The sequence below is a fragment of the Archocentrus centrarchus genome, chromosome 24 (genome assembly GCF_007364275.1).
Source record: "Archocentrus centrarchus isolate MPI-CPG fArcCen1 chromosome 24, fArcCen1, whole genome shotgun sequence".
NCBI classification, from domain to species: domain Eukaryota; kingdom Metazoa; phylum Chordata; class Actinopteri; order Cichliformes; family Cichlidae; genus Archocentrus; species Archocentrus centrarchus.
Genome location: NC_044369.1, coordinates 15,490,957 through 15,517,444, shown reverse-complemented (window position 1 = coordinate 15,517,444; position 26,488 = coordinate 15,490,957). Strand labels below are relative to the sequence as shown.

Here is a 26,488-nt window from a genome sequence, read left to right as displayed (position 1 = left end):
GTTTGTATTGTGGTAATGTTGGGTTTTATATTGTATTGGACAGCATGAGATTGCATCTGTGAAATCTGAGATGTTATACATGTGAGATATTATTGCCTTTAACTTGATATATGATAAAATGATAAAAGGCCTACATACTTAAAGAAAACATTTTCTTTTTTCATGTATTTCTGTTTTTTTTTTTAAATTGTGTTTGCATTTTTATTCTTTATTTTGCTTCCCCTTAGAGCCAACAGACATATGTATGTGCATGCACACGTCTCTATAACCTGTTATTTGTTCATGCAGTGTTGTCTGTCCAAGCTGATGTCCTTCAAATTTCACAATCACTGTCCTACTTATGATCCAGTGATGACTTTATTTCACTTCATGTTTTGGCCCAGAGTGATTTTGTGCTTGTTATTTCTGTGCATATGTGTGAGGGTGTATTCATTCTGGTTGCTTCACATTGTCTTGATGCTTACATAAAAGCAGACCCAATTTTCTTTTTTCAGGCCACGAGTTTATGTGGCTACAATGGGCCAAAGTAGCTCAGTCATTATTCCAAGAAATTAGCATTGATGCTACTAAATTCAATTCAGCTTTCACACTTTGCACTTTTGCTCTCAAAATGGCGTAAGAAGCACATCGCACAGTAAACCAGATCATCGTAAGAGCGCTCGCTCAAATTGCTCACATTGAATAAAAGTTTGATGTATTCAGGAGCCATTCAGTAGGTGGTCCAGCCAAACCAATTTTACAAATGTAGGTTAAGTCCCAGGAGTGACAAGTTCAGACTGAAAAGTACACCTCATCTTCGCGAAGGTTTTAATACTTTTGTGTATCTTATCTGTTTATAGCTACACACTCTGGTGGTCAGAGGGAATCCTGTCCTATCTTCCTGTCCCTTATGATGAAGGTATTGTCAATGTATTTAATAATTTTAGCAGTAAAAAGCAAAACCATTTATGAAGCACATTTAAATCTCCTGTTAGAAGAACAACTGTCACTGTCTTTGTCTGTCAATACTTAGCTTATTCCTCAGCCCATCTTTGATTCTTCCCAAACCCATGGCAACAACTCACAAATAAAAAGGCTTAACAATTTTCTGAACATCATCATTTTGGCAAACATTAATCAAACAGCAGTAATTGTATATTTGCTGGTTATTATTATTGGTCAGAAATAACTGCAAAATACGCTATATTGCCAGAAGTATTTGCTCGTCTGCCTTCACGCGTATGAACTTGAGTGACATCCCATTCTTAATCCATAGGGTTTAACATGATGTCTGCCCACCCTTTGCAGCTATAACAGCTTCAACTCTTCAGGGAAGACTTTCCACAAAGTTTAGGAGTGTTTATGGGAATTTTTGACCATTCTTCCAGAATTGCATTTGTGAAGTCAGACACTGATGCTGGATGAGAAGGCCTGGCTCACAGTCTCCGCTCTAATTCATCCCAAAGATGTTCTGTTGGGTTGAGGTCAGGACTCTGTGCAGGCCAGTCAAGTTCTTCCACACTAAACTTGCTCATCCATGTCTGTAGCCCCTTAACTGGCAAGGGCCCGGTGACGGGCCGTTTGTAGTCCCTTTTATATGGCAGGCTAGACCCTCCCATTTTTATTGACACGTCATTCGGCCAATCATGTAACTGGCTGCACCAAATCACCTGACAAAGCTACGTGACGCCCTCTGAGTATTATTGGCTCTGGGAAACCCATTTCTTAACATGATTGGCCGAATGAGGTGTCAGTCAAAATGGGCGGGTCTAGCCTGCCATATAAATGCACTTCATTCGGCCCGCGGACCAGACGCAGCCAGTTAATAGGCTATGAAATGGGTTGTTCAGAGCCAATAATAACCAGAGGGTGTAATGTAGTTTTTGTCAGGTGATTTTTTTGCTGCCAGTTAAGGGGTTAATGGACCTTGCTTTGTGCATTGTGCACAGTCATGTTGGAACAGGAGGGGGCCATCCCCAAACTGTTCCCACAAAATTGGGAGCATGAAATTGTCCAAAATGTCCTGTTTCTTTCATTGGAACTAAGGGGCCGAGCCCAACTCTTGAAACAGCCCCACAAGATAACCCCCCCACCAAATTTTACACTTGGCACAATGCAGTCAGACAAGTATAGTTCTCCAGGGAACTGCCAAACCGAGACTCATCCATTGGATTGCTTCTCCATCTGGAAATTGCCAGATGGAGAAGCGCAATTTGTCACTCCAGAGAACACATGTCCCCTGCTTTAGAGTCCAGTGGCAGCATACTTTACACCACTGCATCCAACACTTTGCATGGTGCTTGGTGATGTAAGGTTGGATGCAGCTGCCTGGCCATGGAAACCCATTCCATGAAGCTCTATATGTACTGTTCTTGAGCTAATCTGAAAGCCACAAGACGTTTGGAGGTCTGTAGCGATCGACTCTGCAGAAGGTTGCTGACCTCTGCGCACTATGTGCTTCAGCATCCGCTGACCCCACTCTGTGATTTTATGTGGCTTTGCTGTAATTCCCAATCACTTTCAGTTTGTTGTAATATCACTAACAGTTAACTGTGGAGTATTTAGTAGTGTGGAAATTTCATGACTGGACTTGTTGCACAAGTGGCATCTTATCACGGTACCACACTGGAATTCACTGAGCTCCTGAGAGCAACCCATTCTTTGACAAATGTTTGTAGAAGCAGTCTGCATGCCTAGGTGCTTGGTTTTATTTACCTTTGGTCATGGAAGTGATTGAAACACATGAATTCAATGATTTGGATGGGCGAGTGAATACTTTTGGTAAAATAGTTCAGCTCTGCAGACCAGTCTATATATTCCACAAACTACATATCAGTGTTTTGATGTTTTTTTTTCTCCATTCCTCTGTTCATGCAGTGCCCTGTGAGGACAATATGAAGAAGGTTAGAGTGAAGAGAGTAAACGGCTTTGACGAGAGTATTGACATTTACACAGAATTCTTCAAACCGTATGAACTCACCTCTTTCGATGAGATGTTCTGCATCGCCATGACCAAGTCTGCAAGGTGTATATACAAACGTACATAAGACTCTAATTGTGGTGATGAGACATGTCTCTGATGAGCAGTGTAATTTAAATTTATTAGCAGTTACTGTTATACAGGATGTCAACTAATAGCTTTCCTTCTAATTTGTGGTCATATAGGGAATTTATGCCTAAGACTGTGGGAGTGGATCCGAGCCCATTCACAGTCCGGAAGCCAGAGGAAACTGGGAAATCAGTGCTGGGGTGAGTGCAGCTCAACCATGTACATGTCGACCTTTGTGGTGTTTTGGTAGCTTTTTATTTATTTATTTTTATTCATTTATTTTTATGTAATAAATCAATCCCATGTCACTGTGCCCTCATACACACAGCTTTATTTAAACTCTGTGTGGTGTAACCACAAGCAGTGTTCCGTCCTTTCAGCATTTTTTGGTTGGAAAAACATCTTTAAAATTGAACCATTTATGAACCATTTATGTATTAATATATTTTACCAAATAAATATGTATACACACAGCTAGAAAAAAAAAAGACTAATGCAAAACTTCCCCTTATAAACCTCATGTGCTTTTAATTATCTTCACTGGACTGCAGCAAAACCCTCTAGCACGAAATGTTGACAGAAATATCTTTATTTTTGATGTACTGTAATCTATCAATCTAAATTGATTCATTCCTTTTGCATCTTTTACTCTGAAATTTAATTATAGTGCCAATGTTTTTTAATTGTAGCTCTTAATTTTAAGCTAGTCTTCAGCCAATTGCTGAATTAATTTGACTGTGTAGGTTATTTTAGTTTTAGTTCTGTTATATACATATGCATTGCTAAAAACCACTAAAAAACATAAAAATAGAAAAAAACATAAAAACCCTTTAGGTTGCAGAGCTGATAACATCTTGCAATTGTAAGAAATAATAGCCTAAGACGTTTGCCTTACAATCTACATACTTAACCATATCCCAAGTCTGGTTGTGTTCTTCAGATAGTTTTCTATATACACTGCTCAAAAAAATTAAAGGAAAAAAAATCATGCTGGATATCTATACTGATATGGACTGGGTAATTTGTTAAGAAGGAAAGGATGCCACATTGTTTGATGGAAATGAAAATTATCAACCTACAGAGAATTGAAAGACACCCTGAAAATCACAGTGAAAAAATGATGCAGCAGGTTAGTCCATTTTGTTGAAATTTCATTGCAGCAATGCAAAACGGTACTCAGTAGTTTGTATGGCCGCCACATGCTTGTATGCATGCCTGACAATGATGGGGCATGCTCCGAATGAGACAATGGATGGTGTCCTGGGGGATCTCCTCCCAGATCTGGACCAGAGCATCACTGAACTCCTGGACTCTTGGATGATTTAGGGCAGGTGAGCATGGGATCCAGTCAATGGTGTCAATTCCTTCATCTTCCAGGAACTGCCTGCATATTCTTGGCACATGAGAATGGGCATTGTTGTGCAACAGGAGGAACCCAAGACCCACTGCACCAGGGTAGTGTCTGACAATGGGTCCAAGGATTTCATCCCAATATTTAATGGCAGTCAGGGTGCCGTTGCCTAACCACACAGAGTAGAGGTCTGTGTGTTCCTCCATGGATATGGCTCCCCAGTCCATCATTGAATCGCCACCAAACCAGTCATGCTGAACAATGTTACAGGCAGCATAACGTTCTCCACTGCTTTTCTAGACCATTTCATGCCTCTTACATATGCTCAGGGTGAACCTGCATTCATCTGTGAAAAGTACAGGGCACCAGTCGTGAACCTGACAGTTTTAGTATACCAGTCGGGTTCCGCAGTGCTGGGCAGTGAGCACAGGGCCCTCTAGAGGATGTCGGGCCCTCAGGTCACCCTCATGAAGTCTGTTTCTGATTGTCTAGACAAAGACATTCACACCAGTGACCTGTTGGAGGTTATTTTGTAGGGCTCTGGCAGTGCTTAGCAGATACTGGAGCTACTGATGGCTTAAGGACATTCTATGGCATTGTCCAGCTTTCCTAGAGTAACTGCCTGTCTCCTGAAATCTCCTCCATGCTCTTGAGGCTGTGCTGGGAGACGCTGCAAACCTTCTGGCAGTGACACATATTGATGTGCCATCCCGGAGAAGTTTGACTACTTGTGCAACCTCTGCAGGGTCCATGCATCTTTGTGAACTTTGTGTGTTCACTCTCAGAGAGGAGCTTCTACACATGTCTGTGAGTGTGCTTGGGAGTATTTGCCTGCACAGCTGTGCATGTGAAATGGACTGGCTCATACATGAGGCTGACTAGCTGGTCACCAGTCAGGGCCAAAAATGCTGGAAATTAGCTGATTCCGGTCCGTGGTCAGTTTATTTGTGCATCTCTGAAATAATTATCAGAAATTATTCAAGGTTTTTTGTTTTTTTTTTGGTAAATCTGCGACTTAGCAGTGGCTTAACTAAGTCTTAAACTCCTAAGTCTTTCAGGAAATCTCATTTTGCCTTGAGTAAGGTTAGGCATGCTTTGAGGGACAGCTCTCTCTTTGCCATTAACAAATATCTCAACTGTTTTCCTTTGGACTAGAAGAGGAATGAGTCAGCTGACTGGTCAATTAGTTTATCAACATACAAATAATTGCTAACTCAATTTTTTATTATTAAATGCTCTCAAACGTCCGATCTTTTCCATTTCTGCTTAATACCGACATGACAATAATCACCATCAGATGAAAACAAAAGTAAAAAAAAAATCCACAAACGGCATCTACATATAAATTATTTCACTTATTTTCATTAGATGCTGTCCACAACTGTTAATTTAAAAAAAAAGCTGCTTGCAAAAAGAGGCAAACATGGGTTGTGTTTGAACAAGCAAGCCTTTAGGAAACGGGAGAGGGAAGTGTGGACGGATCACGAATTATCTCAGACAGATTCTGAAGTGAGTAACACAAGCTGTTCTTGACAGAGGTAGAAAACACAGAGCCTCAGAAGGACAATAGTTGCAGAATCCTCTTTCTGTAGAAAGATTATGGGCTCAAACTCTTCCTGCTGTTGGGGACCAGAAAGTTTGTTTCAGTTGCATGTTTAGCCACATTCCTTCAGGGAGACATTGTGGAAGAACATGGTGCAGTTTCTGCTCTGATGAGTCATTATGTGTTCCTTAAAATGATCACGGTTCTGCTGCTCGACTAAATTCAGTAAAATTATGCCAGGTGTAATACATACAAATGCAAACTTTGTGTACAAAATATGATAGATACTTGTATGTGTTTGTTCATATGTTGATCTCTGTGCACGTGTGTGGATATTGGCAGCAGCAAGAGCAGTAAAGAGGAGACGGTACTCCAACGGAAGACTGCAGCCAGCGCACCTCCTCCTCCGAGCGAGGAGGCCATCTCTAGCACATCGGAGGATGACTCCGAGGAAGACCGTGATGATGAGGGGTCTGTGTCTCAACGATCCACCCCGATCAAACTGCTAACGGAGTCTGGAGAGAGTGTTCGCACACAGGAGGTATCATCGCGCACACACACACACACACACACACACAATGAGAATTCAGATGCCCAAATAATCTTTATTGAAGCTATCAGATTTGAATTTGTGGATCTTGTCAAACAAATCAAAAATTATTTCACTTCTGAGTACTCTATTAGTGTTTAATAAGAAGTGAAAATAGCATCCTACCAGATAATATCCTCTAGCAATTCAAGGATACATTATGATGTCTAAAGACCTCCCAGCAATTCTCATCTCAGTTTAGGCTGGGTTGCTAACTGCTTATATTTTAGGCCTCAAATGCATTTTGCATTCCAATTTGAGTATGTCACCCTGATTGTATTCTCTCTCGCCCACCTCCCTTAAATCTCCCAGAAGAAATTAGTTCTTTGTTTCGGTTTGCGTCAGATAGAAGAGCAGACGTCACCTTAATCAGTCTCAGTGATAGAGCAGAGGCTCTGAATGGTGTGTGTATTTATGCCAATGCTAGTTGCAATGAATTGTGGTTGTTATACAGTTTCCTCTGTCATCTGGTTGCTTACAAATCTGCTGCTGCTACTATGCTTTTCAAAGGAAACCAATGAATCCTGCATAATTCCACTTGTTTTTATTTTGGTTTGCTTGGTTCTATACATGTGGTTTTTTTGCCCCGGCCTAGGGGAAACCAGAGTGTAACACAAACATGACTCCCCTGCTCCTAAGGAAGGGCCCAGTGCTAAAGCGAGGTTTGCTGTCCCAGATAGAATAGTTTATTTTATCTCTAGAGGTAGAAAATATCAGTGTGGGCACAGCTATGACAATAATAATAATAATAATAATACATTTTATTTGTAAGCACCTTTCATGACACCCAAGGACACTTTACAGGGGTTAAAAAAAAAACAAATCACAAAAAGCACAAACAGAAACTAAAATGACCAAAGGAACTAAAGCAAGTATGCAATCTTGAACAGGTAAGTTTTGAGTCGTGATTTGAAAATATGGAGAGTCAATATTGTGAATGCCAGGTGGAAGAGAGTTCCACAGCTGGGGAGTAGAGTGGGAGAAAGCTCTGTTCCCCATGGTACTGAGGCGGGCAGAGGGCATAGTAAGGCGGATAGAAGAGGAAGACCAGAGGGTGCAGGAGGAGGAGGTGATGTGAAGAAGTTTGGCTAGATAAGGAGGGGCAAGGTTGTGGATGGCCGTGAATGTGTACAGGAGGATTTTGAAATTAATTCTGAATTTAACTGGGAGCCAGTGGAGTTGCTGTAGGACTTGAGTGATGTGGTGGGGGGGGGTTTGCTAATAATGAAATTGGCTGAGTTTTGAACCATTTGAAGCTTCTGGAGGGATTTGTGAGGGAGGCCAAATAAAAGAGCGTTACAGTAATCAGTATGGGAGGTAACAAGACTATGAACAAGGATGGAGGTGGTATACAGGGAGAGGGAGAGGTGGAGACGATTTATGTTTCATAGGTGGAAATATGCAGACCGGGTAATATTATTGACATGAGAGTGGAAAGCTAGAGTGCTGTCAATGATGACACCCAGACTCTTAATCTGAAGGGAGGGGAAAACTGAGGAGCTGTCAATTGAGAGGGAGAAACTGCCAACTTTGGATAAGGTGGATTTTGTTCCGACAAGGAGGAACTCAGTTTTGAGGTGTTTGAGGTGAACCATGATTTGATTTCAGATAAGCATGTGGAGAGGGAGGAGGTAGGTTTGGTGGATAAGTAGAGCTGGGTGTCATCCGCAAAGCAATGGAAATGGATGCTGAATTTGCAGAAGATATTGCCAAGGGGAAGAAGGTAAGTGATAAAAAGGAGGGGTCCCAGGACAGAGCCTTGAGGCACACCTGAAGTTATGGAGGGGAAAGGAAACAAAACTAGCTTACCTAGCACCATGAAAATCCAAAAGAAAATACAGGCCTCTTACCGACCTCCCTAGCTCCCTAGGAGCAAAGGCATTAAAAGAAAAAGGCTTCCCACCCCTACAGCTACAGGGCTATTTTTATAGAGAAAGATATTTACAATAGTTACAAAAATAACTAATCTAGCTCTTCTAGATGCCAAATACTTTAACACACAACAATGTGTACTTATACAGACTTGTTGGAAACAGGAAGTAGGCAGGAGGCCAGCCAGACTTGACTTAATCAAAACACAGAAGAAAAATGAACAGCTCCACCTGCAGATATGGAGGAGCAAGCACAATTCATAACAGTGTAACATGATAGTGTTAAACCTTTGTGAACCTTTTTGAAGTTAGATCCTCAATGGTCCCTTTGGGGGGAGAATGTGGGACATGTGCTGTAGGATTTTGTCTGCTTTTATAACATAATGTGATATGTGGTCGCCTGCAGAGTTTTAGCTTGCTTTAATTTTTTGATGGCTAATTCAGCTATCTCTGTTGGTTTCTTGGTAAGGTTGGTGTTGAGGTCTAAATCAGCTTCTAAAATGTGCTCACACAGTGAAATTCCACTTGAGTCAAAAATAGGAATAATCTGTGTTCAACTGGTGATTGCACTGAATTTCTTTTGCATTAGGCAACCAACTCCAAGTAGTTAGTTGGAGACCAATTAGTCACCCACAGGTTGCGGATGTTGCATTTTTGACTGGAAAGAAACTGCACAGGTTGGAGGCAACGTAACTTCAAATAGTCAAGGTCTGACTCAGACTGACTGCAACCACTTTCAGATAAACTGGCAAAGGTTTGCAAATAACTACCATTCAATTCATAAACACAGTTTGACAACACATTGCCATCAGTCAGTCAGCCTGATGAGTGCAACACGTCTACATCGCATCTCTTTGCAATATGGACTCAACTCAACTGGTTGCCAACAGGTTGATTTCTAGTTATGTTCCTGTATATAATGCAACTACATCCCTATTTGTGGATGAATTTCTTTTTCAGATCCACGAGGTTCTGACTGGACTATGAATTGAAGTAGTTAATGTGAATTTCTGTTTAATATCAATTTTTATTGCGAGTGGTCACAGTCCTGGTCACCGTCATTGAAGCAACCATTTCAAAGACAGTGAGAATGGAAGTTCATTGGACACAATAATTGTGCTTGTGCCACTGTCTCCAACCATTGTTTACCCTAGTGTGACTGTAGCATTAATGCGAAGGATTTTAAGGGATCAATTGATCTGTAAATTATCTCTTGCTATAATAGTTGCATCTTTGGATCTCATTGTGGAAAGGTGCTGCATCTTCTTTCCATGCAGCAGTAGAACTTGGGAGTGAGTGAGGCTTGCAGATACAAATATTTTCATTGAATATTTTCTCAGTGTGATTCTGATGAACAGAAAACTGTTTTTTGCTACTTTCTGAAAGGACACGTGTCTGTATATACTTCATCATATGCAGTAAAGTGTGCATAGTGTGTGTGTAGCAAACTTGTCTATATTGGTATCTGTTTCATGCCCCAAGGGGACTGGTTGCACGTTTTCATCCCCCATTGACCCAGATTCTCTATAACCACAGTGAGACCAAGCACATTAATCAGCACAGGTAGAGTAGGTCAGTGTGCCAACAGGACGGATGAACCAGATCACTACATCCTCTTAGAATCTCTGTTTATAAGAAATCACTTTTATCATGCATAAAGGAGCCACCGGTGACTGTTGGTTTCATAGTCATTATAGTGGCTTTGTTACAGTCACTGTTTACAGTCATCATGAGATCAGCAGGAGTGTGTTGACTGTATGCATTTTAGTCCTCTGTCCTAATTTTTAAAGATGACTGATTGAAGTCACAATCTCGAGTGCTTTGGTGGCTGTTGAATTAACAGCGTGGTGTTCCTGAAGAGACTTTTTTTTTGTTTTGCTATGGTGATAAAGATGTCTCTTCATTTTCATGTTAGCTAGAGGTGTCAGAGATTAATTGTTGATAGTAGAATTTTTCACGTAACCCTCAGTCTGGGCTTACTACTGATTTATAATTCAGTAAAGGTCTTGGCACGTTAGACTGCTTTTGTAAAAAGTCTCAGTTGTCTGCAAGGTCTCATTGCTTACCTCATTATTGTTAGGAGAAGACAGCATTTTTAGTTTGGCTGTTTCAAAGAAAAAGTCGAGGTATTGTCATAGCCTTGGCATCGGAGATGTCGCCAATACTGGCAGAGTCTGCTCCACAAAAAAATTTAACGTTGGCCATAACTCGAGAACAGTGTTCAAATTTACACCATACATGCATGTACTAAAAATCCCGAATCTGGGCAGCTGTGACCTAAAGGTAAAGGTTAGAGGTCAAATTTTTTGAAAATCTTGTGAAAGCCATAACTCCAGAACAATCTCACCTAGAATGTTCAAATTAACACCATAGATCCATAATTAAACTTCACACACTTGTTCATTGACCATCTATAATGGCACTTACTTACTTCACTTACACTTTTACACACACACACACACACACACACACACACACACACACACACACACACACACACACACACACACACACACACACACACACACAAATCCAAAAGAGCCAACCTTTGTGCTCTTGTTTTGGTTAATCATCCTGGCATATGCAATAGAAATATCTGTACCACTCATGATATAGATGCATGTTGGGGGTACCAGAAATAGTTTTTGATACATAGAGAAAATTTGAAGCACTGAATTCACAATACTATTTTACCAAAAAACCAAAACAAACAAAAAAACACCTTTGTGTGATTTAGCTTTGCAGAGGGAATGCACAAGAGAAATATCTTGAAGGCTATTTGGTCTTCAGAGTTGAAAGCAAAAGCACTCCCTCTTTCTCCATCTATTTATCCTCCTGATTTATGATGTATTTTCCCTGGGTTTTCTGCCTGTCTTCTCGTGGCAATGAGCAATGAGCTGGTCATGAATATTTTGGGCTGGACAGCTTGCTCACGTGTTGGGTGCACACAGTCACTCTCATGCATCTCGTGTTGCTGCCTGCGAGCCTGTCCCTGAGAATGGATTGCCAGGGTGCCAGCACAAGACACAACTGTTGAAATATTTAAACATCAGATCATTATTACGTTTACCATGTAATTACACATGCTCATTTAGTATTCCACCTCGATATGAGCGTGCATGTGCTTGATGGATTTACAATGTGTGTTGCTGTTCAAGCAGATATGTGCTTGCACGCCACGCTCTGTGCACTGCATGAAGGTGTGTATGCTGCAGTCGGTGTTTACGAATCCCTTTGTAATCTTTGAACAGGGCTCTGTGTATTATTGTGATCTTGTGTGTGTTCACAGCTGCTGTTTCCTGGACATGGTCCTGGTTACACCCTGGGTAATTCTCCCCTCCCTGCAGCTCGGATCAATACAGTTACTCAGAAAATTGAAAGCTTTATGTTGAGCATATTACTGCAATGCCGGAAAAGAGAGAACAGTGGCATAGCTGACTCTTTTCATGCCAGTCTTGTATATGCTGTTACATAACAGGTCTTTATCTTTTCTATTGAGACTATAGGTAGAATCAAATGTTAAATTCACCCCGACAAATCAGAATTTGCCAACAAAATACTTTTTTCTTTTTTTTTTTTTCCCCTGAGGACATTTTGAATAATCAGGAGGGTGATGCAAACATATGTTAAATCTCATTAAAAATATTGATAAGTTAATCTGAACTGCAACTGTTATATGACTGCAGACAGATATTCAAATTTTGAAAACAGGAAGGATTTTAGACGATATGATAAACTACCTTGTTGTGTTTTCCAGGTTTTAATCATTTATTTATCAAGATTAAAACGTGTCGCACAATTCTGCTGCATCTACCGTTAGGATTGTGTGGGAGGCAATTTTCAGGTTCTTTAATAAAATTAATTAACTTGAGCATAGCCACAAGATTGGGGGTGCTTGGTTACAGTTTAGTTGTATTTATATAGCACCGCTTCACAACAATAGTCATCTAAAGGGGTTTTATATTGTAAAGAAAAGACCCTACAAAAATTGATGATGCGTTCATAACTATATTTTCAGACTTACTCTTCTCTCTGAATTAAGGATACTGTTTTCAGTTGCTGTTTAGTTTTTAAACATTTTATTTATTTATTTAATTTCAGTGTTACATTGCAAACTTGATGCCCTGTTGCCTCTCAGATGAAATCTGCCCTGATCTGTCAGCTTGAACCAGTTTGACCTTTTTATTATGCTCTTCTGTTTATTATGATTATTATATCTCAACAGACTCTGAACACTATGTGACAGATCCCCAGGAGGGCATGTCCCTAAGCATGAAAGAACATGAAAGCGCGTTACCAGACACCAACAATCAAATTACTTTTGAAGTTGCTAAGATTAACCTCCTTTCGCCATTCTAATTACTGAATCAGCTGAGGAGAAGCAGCTGAACCCGATGACCTTGTCTATATGATTTTATAAGTTCAAGTTGAGTTTTCTGTCTTGTTCACATGCATGTGTATGTTTTTTGTGTCTCTTATCTCTTCAGGAGGTCCATCAGCAGCACATGTCAAAAGAGCCTTATGGACTCAATCTGGCTGAGTTTCCTTCTGAGGACGACCTATTCATTTACCAAAGGTAAATCTGAGCTACTAATAACATATAAGGAATGAGAAATATAACAACATCTACTAACATACATTTGGGAGCCAATATAAACCCATCATATCAGCGCAGCCATAAATTATATTTTGATAAAGATACTAATCTTGAGTTTAAACTCACACGGTCTGAGAAATTTTACTAGTAACTTTGAGATGTCCAGCCATTCTTCAAAAACCCATTGGCGTAACTTTAAAACAAACTGGTAATTATCATTTTTCCCAGTCAAGCATCTTTTGCTATACCAAGTAGTATTTGATGCCTAAACCTAACCTCCTCCTTCTTTCAGCTGTTCCCTTTAGGGGTCACAACAGGGTCATCTGCGTCCATCTCACTTTATCTTAGCATCTTCATTTTTCACATATACATCCATTGTCCAATATATCCACTGTCCCTCCTTTGCACATGTCCAAACCATCTCAGCCTTTTCCTCTCTAACTCTCCAAAACACTCAGTCTTGCAACCGGGTGCAGTAAACTCGCAGTGTCATTGACGTCTCACAGTCAGTCGCTGTCTTCAAAGCAGTTTTGGTGCTTTGAAGGCAATAAAACGGCAATAAGACAGAGTCAGTCTTCTTTCAGTTTGCAGTCAAATGGGGTCAAGTTACAGTATATGCAATCTAACTGGTGAAAATCGCCAATCTGTTGTAATGTGTTGCCAATCTGTTGAAGTGTACATACACAGAAGTTCACATTAACTGCTTATATTCAGGGTCCAACTAGGGCCCCACGGATTTGAACAGAAATTCATCCACAAATAATTTTTGCAGGACGGTGATTTAACTGCAAAATGACATAGGTGCTTGGCAACCTTGCTTTTATATAGGACTATAATCAGTTGGCAACCAGTTGAGTCAAATCGCCTATGGCAAAGAGACATGCCCAAACCAGTAGCCCTCATCAGCGCAGACTGGCTCAGACTGACTGCAGTGTGTTGGCAGTCTGTCTGCTTTTATAAAATGCATAATTATTTGCAAACCTTTGCTAATGAGAGTGATTACAGTCAGTCCAAGTTGGAACAAGTCACACAGGTGATGTGTGCAGTCACCTCAACTGAAAATAAGTGTGCAGCACCCTCAACCTCTGATTGTCGCTACCACAGTCAGTGGCCAATTGCATTAAAAAAATTCAGTGCTGTTACCGGGCAACCACCAATTTTTCCTGGTCACAAGGAGGTTGCTGCCCTATTTTTATTCTAGCCATAAGTTGACCTTATGTTGCTAACATGTTAAAGTAAAAATCTTTACCTTTACCTAATTTACTATTTTAGCATCAACATCAGAAGCACAGTTGAGCGTAATGAGAACTTCTTTGCTTCTTCAGAACATATGTCAAAAATATTGAACCATCTGATATTTTCATCTTCAGATACCGCTCAATGAAGATAATAAGATCTTTTGAAGTACAGTTTATCCTGAAGGGGCCACTGAATATTATCAGTCAACCTGACACAACCCGATGAATAGATTTATGGTCTGTTCTACAGTTCGCTTTGTATTGTATATCTAGCAGATTTATTGTGTCACATTGAAGCAAATGCCCGTAAATGAAAAAGCTCCAGCCTTATTTTCTGATGGAAAAAAAAAAGAAAATAAATTCTTTCATTTTATTGTTATTGACAATTCATACAGTGTTCAAGACAGAGGGGCAGAACAGGCAGTCACTCCCTCAGGGTGATATAGGTCATCCTGAAAACAGACATCAACCCTGCTGTGTTTATCACGCCTCTGACCTCACTACTCTTTCTTCACTTTTCCCTTCCCTCTCTTTTCTTTATATCCTATTTCATTTTGTTCTTTCTCCCTGTTTGCTGCCAACGCTGATTAGGACACAGTGAATAGCCATCACCAGGCTTTGAATCTGAACATAACTGTCTGTTCTTAGTAAGCATACAGCATGTTTCATACAGAATGAGCATTTGATTAAGCTTTAATAGCCTTTTCTCTCACACTGCTGTCCTAAACCCACAGAGAATAACTGGTGTAGAACTTTAGTTAGATGGTAGGTGTTTGTTTTTTTTTTTCTTTGAAGGAACCTTTGCTGTTCATAGATTGAGGGTACTTTATAATTTAGAAAAGACAATGTGATTGTAGACCTCAAACATACTTCAAAGCATTGCAAGAACTACTTGAAGAGCATAAAACACCAATGAGAGCTGGTGCTTCACAGACAAATGACCTGAAACCCATTGAAAAAATAGGAATCCACATTTTGAAACTGAGAAAGACAAGAAGAAGATTTTTGGAACATTGTCTAATCATGTTGTCAGATGAGGTTTTGCACAAATTAGTGGAGCCCACATGAGCTCAGATTGAAACTTTAAATTTCTTCCAGTTTATCAAAAATATTTGCTGAACAGTCCTTACCCTTTAAGATACATTACCATCTTTCCTTTCTTTCTTCTCCTTCTGCTGTCTTTGGGAAAGACCTTCAGAAACCCTGGAGAACTACTGCTCAAGACCACTTTAAAAATTAACAAGAAATGAGAGGTGCCTCATGACTGGAAGCGTCACACAGCCCTATGTAAACAAAAGACGGTGACAGTGCAGAGTTTCGCTTTCAGCACTTTGGTAGAGAAATGAAATGCGTTATACATGACAGAAACGAAAACAAAAAAACAGCTTCAACAGATCAGACTGACGTGCAAACATCGGACATTTGCATCTTAAACATCAGGAACGACTCTCATGTTGTGAGTGTATCCTTGTGCTCAATGAAGAGAAAAATATCACCAGATGAAATGAACTGAAAGACTGATATGAGCAGACATGCCAAAATTGATGACTGCATACATTTTAAATAAATATATTACATTTAAATGTAGCTTTGCTCATGGATTTGTGCAAATGTAACAATAAATAAAATATCTAAAAGTGGCTTTTAAAGATAAACCAATGCAAGATTCACATGTCCTGACCTGCCCCCCCTTTTTTTTCTGTAAATGAATGCAGTAAGGTGGTGTAAATAATGAAAGATGTTTTTTTTTTTTTTAATTACTAAATGATTTGTTTTGCTAACATCTTCTGTGACTTAGGTCTGCATTCTATCTCATCTCACTTCGATGGCAGTCACAGTTATATTGGGTGATTGAAGCAGGGGAATAAACCTTTAAAAAAAAATCCAAATTGTGGTGAAGAATGTTGTTCATATCCTTCTACTATAGTGGCACATAATGAGAAAGAAATTGCATTCATTATTGAAGCTGGAAGTTGAAACTGCTCCAAAGATGGTAGCTGCAGCCAGAGCTCTGCTAATCAGTGCATTAATATTAAAAATCATAAGCAACAGCCAGAGGGGGACTCTCAGCGGTTGCATATTATTGAGTCTTTGTGAGAGAAAAATGACCTACAGGGAAATTTGTGATTTGATGATGATGTGATCTAAATATTAGCGATCTCAACAGACATGTTGAACACAGAAGACAATATGAAGCCTTAAATTGAAAGGGTTCTGCACAGCCATAACGACCCTATTACAAATTAGGTTATTTGAATCGTTCTACTCATGATGAAGAGGTAAGAAGCATGTGGAAGAGATACAAACCTACACTCCTGGCTTATTTTGGCGAAATATTATTCATTATCTGTATTATGTTTTCTTTTTTCCCTGCAGGTTTGCTCACTTGGGCGAGAGCCAGCACAGAGTGGAGAGAAGTGAACACATAAACCCGGCAAACATCATCTGTCTGTGAGTAAAACATACAACAAATTAATAGGAAAAAAAAAAAAAAAAGCCACATGTACTCAAACTCAATAAACCTCGCTCACGTGTAATGTAAGGCATTGTAATCTTGGTTCGTGGTTGTAAATTGACCCTTTTATAAAGCACTCAACATTTCCACTAGCCTTGGGACAAAGATTGCACTACTAAGTGGTCTCCAGTGAGGCTTCTAGTTGTGCACTGTTTAATTGTCATGTGCTGTAAGTAATAATTCTTCACGTCTTTGCATCAACGTTATTTCCCAGTCAGTCCACTCTTTACCATAGAAGGTGGTTATTTTTTTATTTTATTTTTTTTCCCCTCAGTCAGATTCAAAGTTTAACCACACGTGTGATGGCAATGTGCAGCCATGGAAATGCACAAGATGTTTAGTCATGCTGGCTTTCTTTTAAACTGTAAGGCAGAGAAGTACACACACACACACACACACACACACACACACAGCAGTTCAGAAACAAATTCCTCCTCTACATGTACTCCAGTATTAATTCAGCACAAAAACTCCTATTCTAAAAATGACCAATTTATCTTTTTAACCATTTTTTATGGATTAAACAAACTGGATTAAACAGACTTGTTAATTTGTGATTATTAGAGATGCTGGCAGGCAGAGTCCATGCTAACTGCCTGCTGGCTGTTCTCTCAGGTATTGAGCTGAACTCTCCAAAGCAAATTTGGGCATTTCCTAATATATTGAAGTAGTTATTTAAAGATTCTTCTTCATGTATTTATGTTTCCTATTTGACACGTCTGGCATCTCACAGGGAAATGTTGCACTTTTTTACTCCACAAGATTAATTTTTTGTATTTAAAATTTTACATATAGTCAGTCAGTCAGTCAGAATACTTTATTGATCCCAAAGGGAAATTACTACTGTTACAGCTGCAACCGTTTCATTTAAACGAGTAAACCTAAAACACAATAACATACACTAAAGGCATAAAAGTATAAAGACTAAAGAGATATTTTGACTATATACACATCTAAATCTATACACATATGAAAATTGTGAGTGCAAAAATTTTTAAATAGGTGTCATTATATATATATGCACAGTCCTTTTTTGTACAATGTATAAGTGTATGTACAATGTACAATGTATATAGTGTATGTACAATGTATATGGAAATTTAAACAATTTTATGTACAATTGAATACTGATAAATGAATGACACTGATGAACCACAATGTCACCTATTAAGGGAGGAGTTATAGAGTCTGATGGCCACAGGTAGAAATGACCTCCTGTGGCGCTCTGTGGTGCATTTTGGTGGGATGAGTCTTGCACTGAATGTGCTCCTGTTTCCCATCACTGTGTTGTAGAGTGGGTGGGAGCCATTGTTCATAATGGCCTGCAGCTTAGACAGCATCCTCCTCTCCGACACTGCCATAAGCGAATCCAGCTCCACTCCCACCACATCACTGGCTTTGTGGATCAGTTTATTGAGTCTGTTGGCGTCTGCCGCCCTCAGTCTGCTGCCCCAGCATGCAACAGCATAGAGGATGGCACTCGCCACCACAGACTCATAGAAGATCCTGAGCATAGTCCGGCAGATGTTGAAGGACCTCAGGCGTCTCAGAAAATAGAGGCGACTTTGGCCCTTCCTGTACAGGGCATCAGTGTTCTTAGCCCAGTCCAGTTTGTTGTCAATGTGTACTCCCAGATATTTGTAGTCCTCAACGGTGTCCACACTGACCCCTCCGATGGACATAGGGGCCACCGGTGCCTTGTCTTTCCTCAAGTCCACCACCAGTTCCTTTGTCTTTGTCACGTTGAGCTCTAGATGGTTCCACTTGCACCATGTGACAAAGTCCTTCACTGTCCTGATAGATGCAGTGTTTGCTTTAAAATTGATGGAGAAGTACAGTGAAGGTCAGAAGAAGTTGCAATATGTCTTTGTGGAGAGAAAACATATTATAGGATACCAAGAGAGGAGCTGTGGTAATGTATGAGGAAGTATGTGATGAAGGACAAGAGAGGAGTCTTCACAAGGGTGGACTTTTGTCTGGGATTGACTCTTCTTGTTGACAGATGAGGTCAGAATGGAGTCTCTGTGGACTATGATGTTTGCAGATGATATGATCTGTGGTGAGAGTAGGGAGCAGGTGGAAGAGGTGGAGGTATTCACTGGAGGGAAGAGGAATAAAAGTCAGTAGAAAAAGACAGAATGCATGTGTGTGAATGAGAGGGAGACGGGTGGAAAGGTGAAGTTGCGAGGAGTAGAGGTAGTGAAGATAGATGAGTTTTAAATACCTGCAGTTTATGGATGGACTGAAAGACATGCAAAGGGTTGGTGTAACAGAAGAGGATGCTGGGGATTGGGTAAAAGGGAGGCAGATCCTTAAAGGGAGTAGCCAGAAGAAGATATCCAAAAGATTTGATGAGTTAATTTAATAAAGATGCACTCCATTAAATTTAATTTGTCAAATAATAACCTAGTTCAGGGGTCGGCAACCTGCGGCTCCGGAGCCGCATGCGGCTCATCCAGGCTTAATCTGGGGCTCTGTGCGGCTCGCGGAAGTAAAGTATCCAGTTGAAGTGCATTTTATTTTTCTCAGTCCGGTTTTTGTTGTAGTTTTAAATTGGAACATTAGTGTGATCTTGAAATATTAAAATAAAATCATTTTATTTATTTATTTTAGTTTCTCAATATATGTGTCACTCGCGGTAACCGGTAGCGGCTACCGGCTTCCGCTAGTATTTGCGGCTTTTCCGTGTAAACGGGGTTTAAATGGCTCTTTCCGGATTATGGGTTGCCGACCCCTGAACTAGTTAAAACTAGATCCACTTATGCCAGTCATAGCAGTCAAATGTGGCCTCCTCTTTGTGCATTGCTACTATAGCATTGCGCAAGTTTCCTTATAATAGTGTCTTCATGTTGCAGTGTTATGAATCTGTAACCTGAACCAGAAGTAGTGGTTGTATTCTTTTGCTATAAAAATACATTTTGATAGCCAGATGGATGGAATGAAGCGAAAAACTGCAGAAGTAGGATACAAATTTCACAAACGAGTTTTCTTTGTCTTGTGCTACGCATTATTGTGTGAATGCATGGGTGGGGGAGGTGAGGAAGATCATGAATGTGACTCATTATCATTGCTAGTAATTTCCTAGAAAACCAGATTGTTTGCTATTCGGGGGAAGAAAGTTTGAAGGTCATGTGGAATTAAAGAGAAAAGAAAAAGGTCACTTACAGAAGAACTTATTCAGGTTAACAAAGATACGGGAGGGGATAGTAAATTAGAAAGAGGAGAGATAGGGAATTGGTATTAGGATAAAAGAGGTGAAAGAAAGTGCATTTATTAGATGCATTCAGTAGACTGAGTCTCAGTACGGTATAATGGAGCTAAACCCTCCAGTCCAGGAGAAGATATGAAAAAAGCTGAACTCCTCCTGGGAAACCATCTTCAGACATTGAAGTACAAAGTTATTTTTTCACTACACATTCTTGTATGTGTTCTGGGTTTTAAGAGTTCTCCAAAATTTGGCAGCAGGAGATTGTAAAAATGTTGCCCAGTCTGATGAATCTCGATTTCTGCTACCACATTCAGATGTCAGAATTTGGAGTTAAGAACGTGAAAGCATGGACCCATTCTGCCTTGTATCAACAGTTCAGGCTGCTGCTGGTGTTGTAATGGTGATAGGGATATTTCCCTTAAATCACTTCAAACTGGTTTCACTGCACTCAAATATCCTCCACAGTCACCTCATCTCAATCAAATAGAGCACCTTTGGGACGTGTTGGAACAGGAGATTCACATCGTGTGTGCAGCCGATAAAACTGAAGTAACTGTGTGTCACTATCATGTCAATATGGACCAAACTCTCTGAGGAGTGTTTCCAGCACTTTGTTGAATCTATGCCATGAAGAATTAGCACAGTCCTGGAGGCAAACGAGGGTCCATCCCTGCACTGGCAAGTTGTACTTAAAATAGTGTCCAGTGAGTGTATATTAGAAAATCTATTAATCCTAGCAAGAAGTTATAATTTCAGTTTAATAGATGGGTGTAGAAGAAAGACTAAGAGTCTGCAGCAATTCCAGGAACTCTGACTGTACCATAGGCTGTAGATGCAAGCATCTATGCTAACCCTATTCACTAAATTATTATAGACATTTCAGTAAAAGTCAATGGATTTAAGATGGTAATGTAACAACAGGCTCAACTTTTGTGGACCTGTTGTGCCATGCTGTCAATGTGAATGAAAAGTGATTATACATACACCTATGTTAAAAATAGTTCCTTTTAAATTAAACTTACAGCAAAACTTGGAGGACCTTTAAAGAAATCTGTATTTTCACGCTTCAGTGTGCGAACTATGGTCTTTTTAGTGTAAAATATTTAAATGTGATAGTTTCTTATACACACAATTTCTTATAGAACACGTGTATTTTGTCTCACAAAGGTGGCAGAAGTATCAACATTTTCTTTTAGGGGAAATCTCTTTCAGCAGGGAGTCAAACCTTGTCATCCTTGTTGTCTTTTTCGCTCTGCCTTTTTCCTCACCCTTCATCTCTCTGGCCTATCAGTAGTCCGTGCAACCATTGTTGTCATCCTCGTGTCAGGTCCACAGGGTGCTACAGGTGTGTCTGTTGTTGTGCAACAGTGCTATTCTAAGATGTTACGGCACCCCAAACGTGTTGTCACTGTTAGGAACCTTTTAGTTTGTCACCTCCCTCTATGTTCCTCCATTGATCCATCAGGCACAGCCAAAGATGACTCAAGTGACAGAGATAAAAATGGAAAAGAAATGAATAGTGTGGCCCATTCCTGTTGAGAAACATCAGTGAGGTGTAGAGATTAATGCCCCTCTTTTCTTTCTCTGCTCTCCTCTCACCCCAGCTGGTCTGGGCCGATGGCTGCCCACCATGAATCTGGTTGTCTGAGGTTTCTTCACATTAAATGGGACTCTTTCTTCCTCACTAAGGCCTAGTGTCACTCAAGAACAGATTGTTGAATTTCTGTCTTCAGTATTGGAAGATCTTGACCTTATGCTTTGATTATACTCCCCTGTAGACATGGACAACTGAAAACCTGTTGGCTGAGTAGTCATTCCTGTTGTACATCTTTGATTATTAGGGCCATTAAATGTTTAAAAAAAGGAGGAGGGGGTCAGAGGAAAACTTTTAGAACATTTTTTTTTTTTACAAAAAAAAAAAATAGAATATTTAAAAAAAAAGGGGGGGGGGTGCAAATTTAAGACACACACACACACACACACACACACACACACACACACACACACACACACACACACACACACACACACACACAGGATGCCCCAAGAGGTGCAGTTACCTTCTCTAGGTCCACAAATGTCTACACGGGTTGGGCAAACACCCATGCAACCTTGCACAGCCTTCAGAGGATAAAAAGCTGGTCCAGTATTTGATGACAGGGACAAAAACCAAATTGTTCCTCCTGGAACTAAGATTCGACTAACGGAAGGACTCTCCTCACCCAGGCAAACTTTCCAGTGGAGCCTGAGGAATGGGATTCCTCTTAAAATGGAGCACACCTCCCACTTCTCCCTTCTTGAAAAGGGGGACCACTGCCCTCTTCTGCCATTCCATTCCTGTCCCTGTCAACCAGGACAACCCTACAACATCCAGAGGCTTAAGGAACTCTGGGTAAATCTCATCTACCCCAAGAGCCTGGCCAACTGGAGAGCTCTTTGTCTATTTTGGTGACCTCAGCCATGGTGATGGACAAGTAATTGCCCTCGTCTTGCTTCCACTACAGAATGCGTGTCTGTGGGATTGATGAGATCCTCGAAATATTTTTTTCACCCACTTGACTATATCCTCAGTTGAGGTCAGCAGCTCTTCATCTCCACTGTATAGAGTGTGAACAGAAAGCTGCTTCCTCTTTCTGAGTTGCCTGATGAATTCCTAGAATTTTCTTGAGGCCGAATGGTAGTCTCACTCCATGGTTTCACCAAACTCCTCCCACACGCAAGATTTTGCTTCAGCTGCTGCCAGAGCTGCATTCCGCTTAGTCTGTCGGTACCTACCAGCCAACTCCAAAGTCCCAAAAGCCAAGCAAGCTCAATAGTACTTCTTCAGCTTGACGGCTTCCCACACCTCCAACATCCATCATCTGGCCAGAGGGTTCCCACCACAATATGCCCGTAGCACCATACAGTTGCTTCGGCAGTGGAGGTGTAGAATGTGGTCCACTCAGATTTAAATATCCCCAGCCACCCTTGGAATGCTGTCAAAGTTCTGCCAGAGGTGGGAATTTTTAGATCACCTCAATAGACATTCCCAGTGCACCCTCATTACAGATTTACCTATACCAGGCCTGTCCAACATCCTCCCCCGGCACCTGATCCAACACACCACCAAGTGGTTATCAGTTGACGAGTCTGCTCCTCTCTTTACTGAAGTATCCAAGACACTTAGGGAAAGGTTATGCTCGAACATGGTGTTTGTTATGGACAGACGTTAGTACAGAAGACCAACAACAAAACATGGCTCGGGTTCAGATTGGGCAGGTTGTTCCTTCCAGTCATACCCTTCCAGGTCACACTGTCATTGCCCATGGGAGCATTGAAATCCCCCAGTAAGATAATGGAGTTCCCAGCAGGTGCACCTTCAAGTCAGACCCGTTCTCTTAATCAAAGGCACAGGGAAGCAACCCTCTCGTCCAGCAGGGAAAACCAAGCTGAGAAGATACAAGTATACCCACCCATGCCTGGTGTTTCTCACTGAGGGTGACACTAGAGTGGGACTGAGTCCAGCCCCTCTCCAGAAGACTGGTTCCAGAGCCCAGGCTGTCTGTTGAGGCGAGCCTGACTATATCTAGCTGGTATTTCTCAGCCTCAGGTTAATTTGTCACCAGAGAGATGATGTTCCACCTCTCAGGTTCTATAGTCAGAATTGTCAGCCTGCGGATTGGACCACCAGGCCTTCCGCCCCAGCCACCACATAATGCACAGAGCACTGGACCTCTACGCCTCCTCCTGCAAGTGGTGGTCCCACAAGTGGGCGGGCCCATGTAGTGCTTTTGGGCTATGCCCATCCAGGTCCCTTGAGCTAAGTCCCAGCCACCAGGTGTTCTCCTGCAAACAACCAACATCAGGCCTGGCTCCAGGATGGGGCCTCGGTAACCCTATCTTGGGCAGAGTAGCAAGGTATTTTGATTGATTGATTGATTGATTTTTTGTGATCCTAGAGACCCTACCAGGGGCAGACTGCTGCTGACAGAATAGCTCTTGGGATCATGCAGGCATGGAAACCTGGAAACAGGCATGGAAACAAATGTTAAAAAAAATGGTCAGACAAAAACTGGTTATGAGGAAATACTATTTAATTTTCACTTTAACAGCAGGACATCATTTAATTCTTCTAATTTAAAAAATGCCCCAAACTAATCATATTTACATTTTTACACAGGATGGCAGTGTCAACATCAACAGGATATTTGCATGTGTTATGTGTTGGGCAATAACCTGTGAATAGCGATGGATTGTGGTTTCTCATACATTAAAAAAAAGCATATATGATTTATGATGAATGAATACTTCAGACATGAGTTATTTTCAACATTTTGCAATCACTTTATCATCAATTTAATTGGGATTGTCTTAGATGTCATCTTCTTTTCAAACAGGAGCACAACATTTTAAGGAGTAGTGTCTAGTCCAAATTTCATAAACAAAATTTGTGATTTGTTTATTAAACTTGGCCTCAAGATCATTTTTACCTCCAGGACTACTGACTATTCTGTATATCAAGGACTCTTACACAGCGGCCTTGGGGAAAAACAAAACAAAACAAAAAAACATTCCCTCTATGGCTACAGACGGCCTCCACAATGATGACTTGAGTTCATAATTTATCTCAAGGCTTTCGAGCGCCTCTGCTGCGGTTTTGAAAACCATCATGAGGCAGGTGCCATTTGAAATGCAGCCATGTGTCTAAACAGCCTCTCACCCGAGCCTCAGCTGCTGCTGCAGTGCCTAACTGAATAGATGACTTGACAAGCACGCAGTTGATAATTTACCCCGAAGATGGTTAGACATGCTTTAAAGTCCAGTTTCTGGAAAATATGAGTAATACTGCTGTAAAAGCACTCGTCTTCACCCTCCTCGTGTTGTTTCCACCTCTCAGCAGCAGTTTACTGTGGTTTGTTGGCTCAAACAAACAGGTTTCTACCTCTTGTTCTTCCGCCTCCACGTGGTTTGTCTAAAGTTAATATTTATGTTGCTCCACCATTCATACACTCTTCTCTCCCATTGTCCTTTTTCTTCTTAGAGAGCCAGTGTCCCGCTTCCCAGAGGACAGCATCTACGCAGTTTCTCCTCCACAGGTGGACAGAGATAGCCGGGATGTGTTTGAGAGCCATGTGATGACCGGTCAGGGCCAGGTGAGGGCATTATGCAGAGAGGACATGTTGATGTACAGGGAGTACATTAAAAACAGATACATGTAAGACACAGATAGCACAGACTGGCTCACTGTTACCAGTATGAATGGCAAGTATGATAAGCTGCTAAAGATGTTTCATCTTCAAGAATCATGTTTTTTGTTGCTCTAAACAAGTGTAAAAGAAATTTTCCTTGTATTAGAAAATTATGTGTATTTTTTTTTCTATGGTAGAGGCTGCCAATAACAAAGATAACAGCACATGAAAAACTTGTATGCCGTATATTTGGACAAAATTATGTCTGAAGAGAGTTTCATATGAAAATCTTCTTCTTTTTTTTAATAGCATACCCTTTATTTTTTTGTTGTTGTTGTAAAACAGTCAATTAAAAATGAAGTATTTTGAGTCTTATATTTGTTATTCCAACCTGTGTACACACCTTAAATATACCTTGTTTTACTCTGGATGGACTTTCTCAAAATTTGGGCTTTAGACAATTTAAACACAAAATCTTCATCACATACTGGAGTTTGGGGGTTTAAAAGATTCAGGCATTTACAGTATAAGCCCGGGAACGATTCTAAGTTTGTTGTCATACTATATAATGTCAGGACCTCTACTCCTTGATATTTGTTTTTATTAGTTATCTTAAGGAATTTCTCCTCCTCAGATGTGCTTTGTTTCTTTTGTTAAACAATTTTTATCACTTGAGCTTTAAAATGTTTAAAATTATTTAAGTTTTTTTTTCTCATGTATTGAAGAGCTCACTGGTTAATTTAAATTAAAATGTTGCTAACTGTATAAAATTACAACGTATAGCTTGATATTTGTTTTGTTTTTTGTTTTTTTTTCAGCTCTCACCACCAGTTTACAAATTTGCACACTAATTTATTTTGCATAAATGCTTAGATCAGGTAATTACTGTGTACACTGGCTCTACAATAAAATTTTATTCAGAAACAAAGTGTGGCAGGTTCGTGTGCTCTTGTCTACAGTACAGATCTCTGCTCGTTTTTTTACTTTCCCACTTTTTCCACTGGATGTCAGAGCTTTTCTTCACATCTTTCTTCACTATTTGTACATGTAAAAACTACAGTACTGTGTAAAAGTGGTCTTGAGCAATAGTTCTCCAGGCTTTCTAAAGGTATTTCAAACTATTTCTTCGGACACTGGCTGCTTTTTAATTTTTTTTCAGTCCAGTCCTTGTACCTGACCATTTTCACAGGAATTTTTCTTTTGTTTGTTAAGCAGCTTAATACTGACCTGTGAATCATTCAAGCTTACAAAAAGGCACCTAACTCAGGGGATGAACCAGTGTCTTCTTCAAAAGAAGAACTGTCAGGCCTTAAAAAAACTACCTACAGCATATGAACAGTATCTGAAAGTCATGTCCTTAAGTAGTAAAAAAAAAATCCG

The 26,488-nt window shown here is 40.4% G+C and overlaps 1 protein-coding gene across 2 annotated transcripts in view; it reads left to right on the top strand.

Annotated features, from left to right (window-relative positions):
- The window catches only part of fig4a (FIG4 phosphoinositide 5-phosphatase a), a 59,854-nt gene extending 33,853 nt beyond the window's left edge, over window positions 1–26,001 (top strand). Inside the window, exons 18-24 of one of the 2 annotated variants that reach the window (XM_030721277.1) lie at window positions 840–898; window positions 2,857–3,004; window positions 3,145–3,228; window positions 6,268–6,463; window positions 12,870–12,958; window positions 16,594–16,668; window positions 24,961–26,001. In XM_030721277.1, the coding sequence (XP_030577137.1) occupies window positions 840–898; window positions 2,857–3,004; window positions 3,145–3,228; window positions 6,268–6,463; window positions 12,870–12,958; window positions 16,594–16,668; window positions 24,961–25,138 (829 nt within the window). In that variant the 3' untranslated portion in view covers window positions 25,139–26,001. Of the gene's footprint in view, window positions 1–839; window positions 899–2,856; window positions 3,005–3,144; window positions 3,229–6,264; window positions 6,464–12,869; window positions 12,959–16,593; window positions 16,669–24,960 lie in introns of both variants that reach the window. The other variant, XM_030721276.1, reaches the window with a different exon arrangement.
- The last annotated feature ends 487 nt before the right edge of the window (window positions 26,002–26,488 follow it).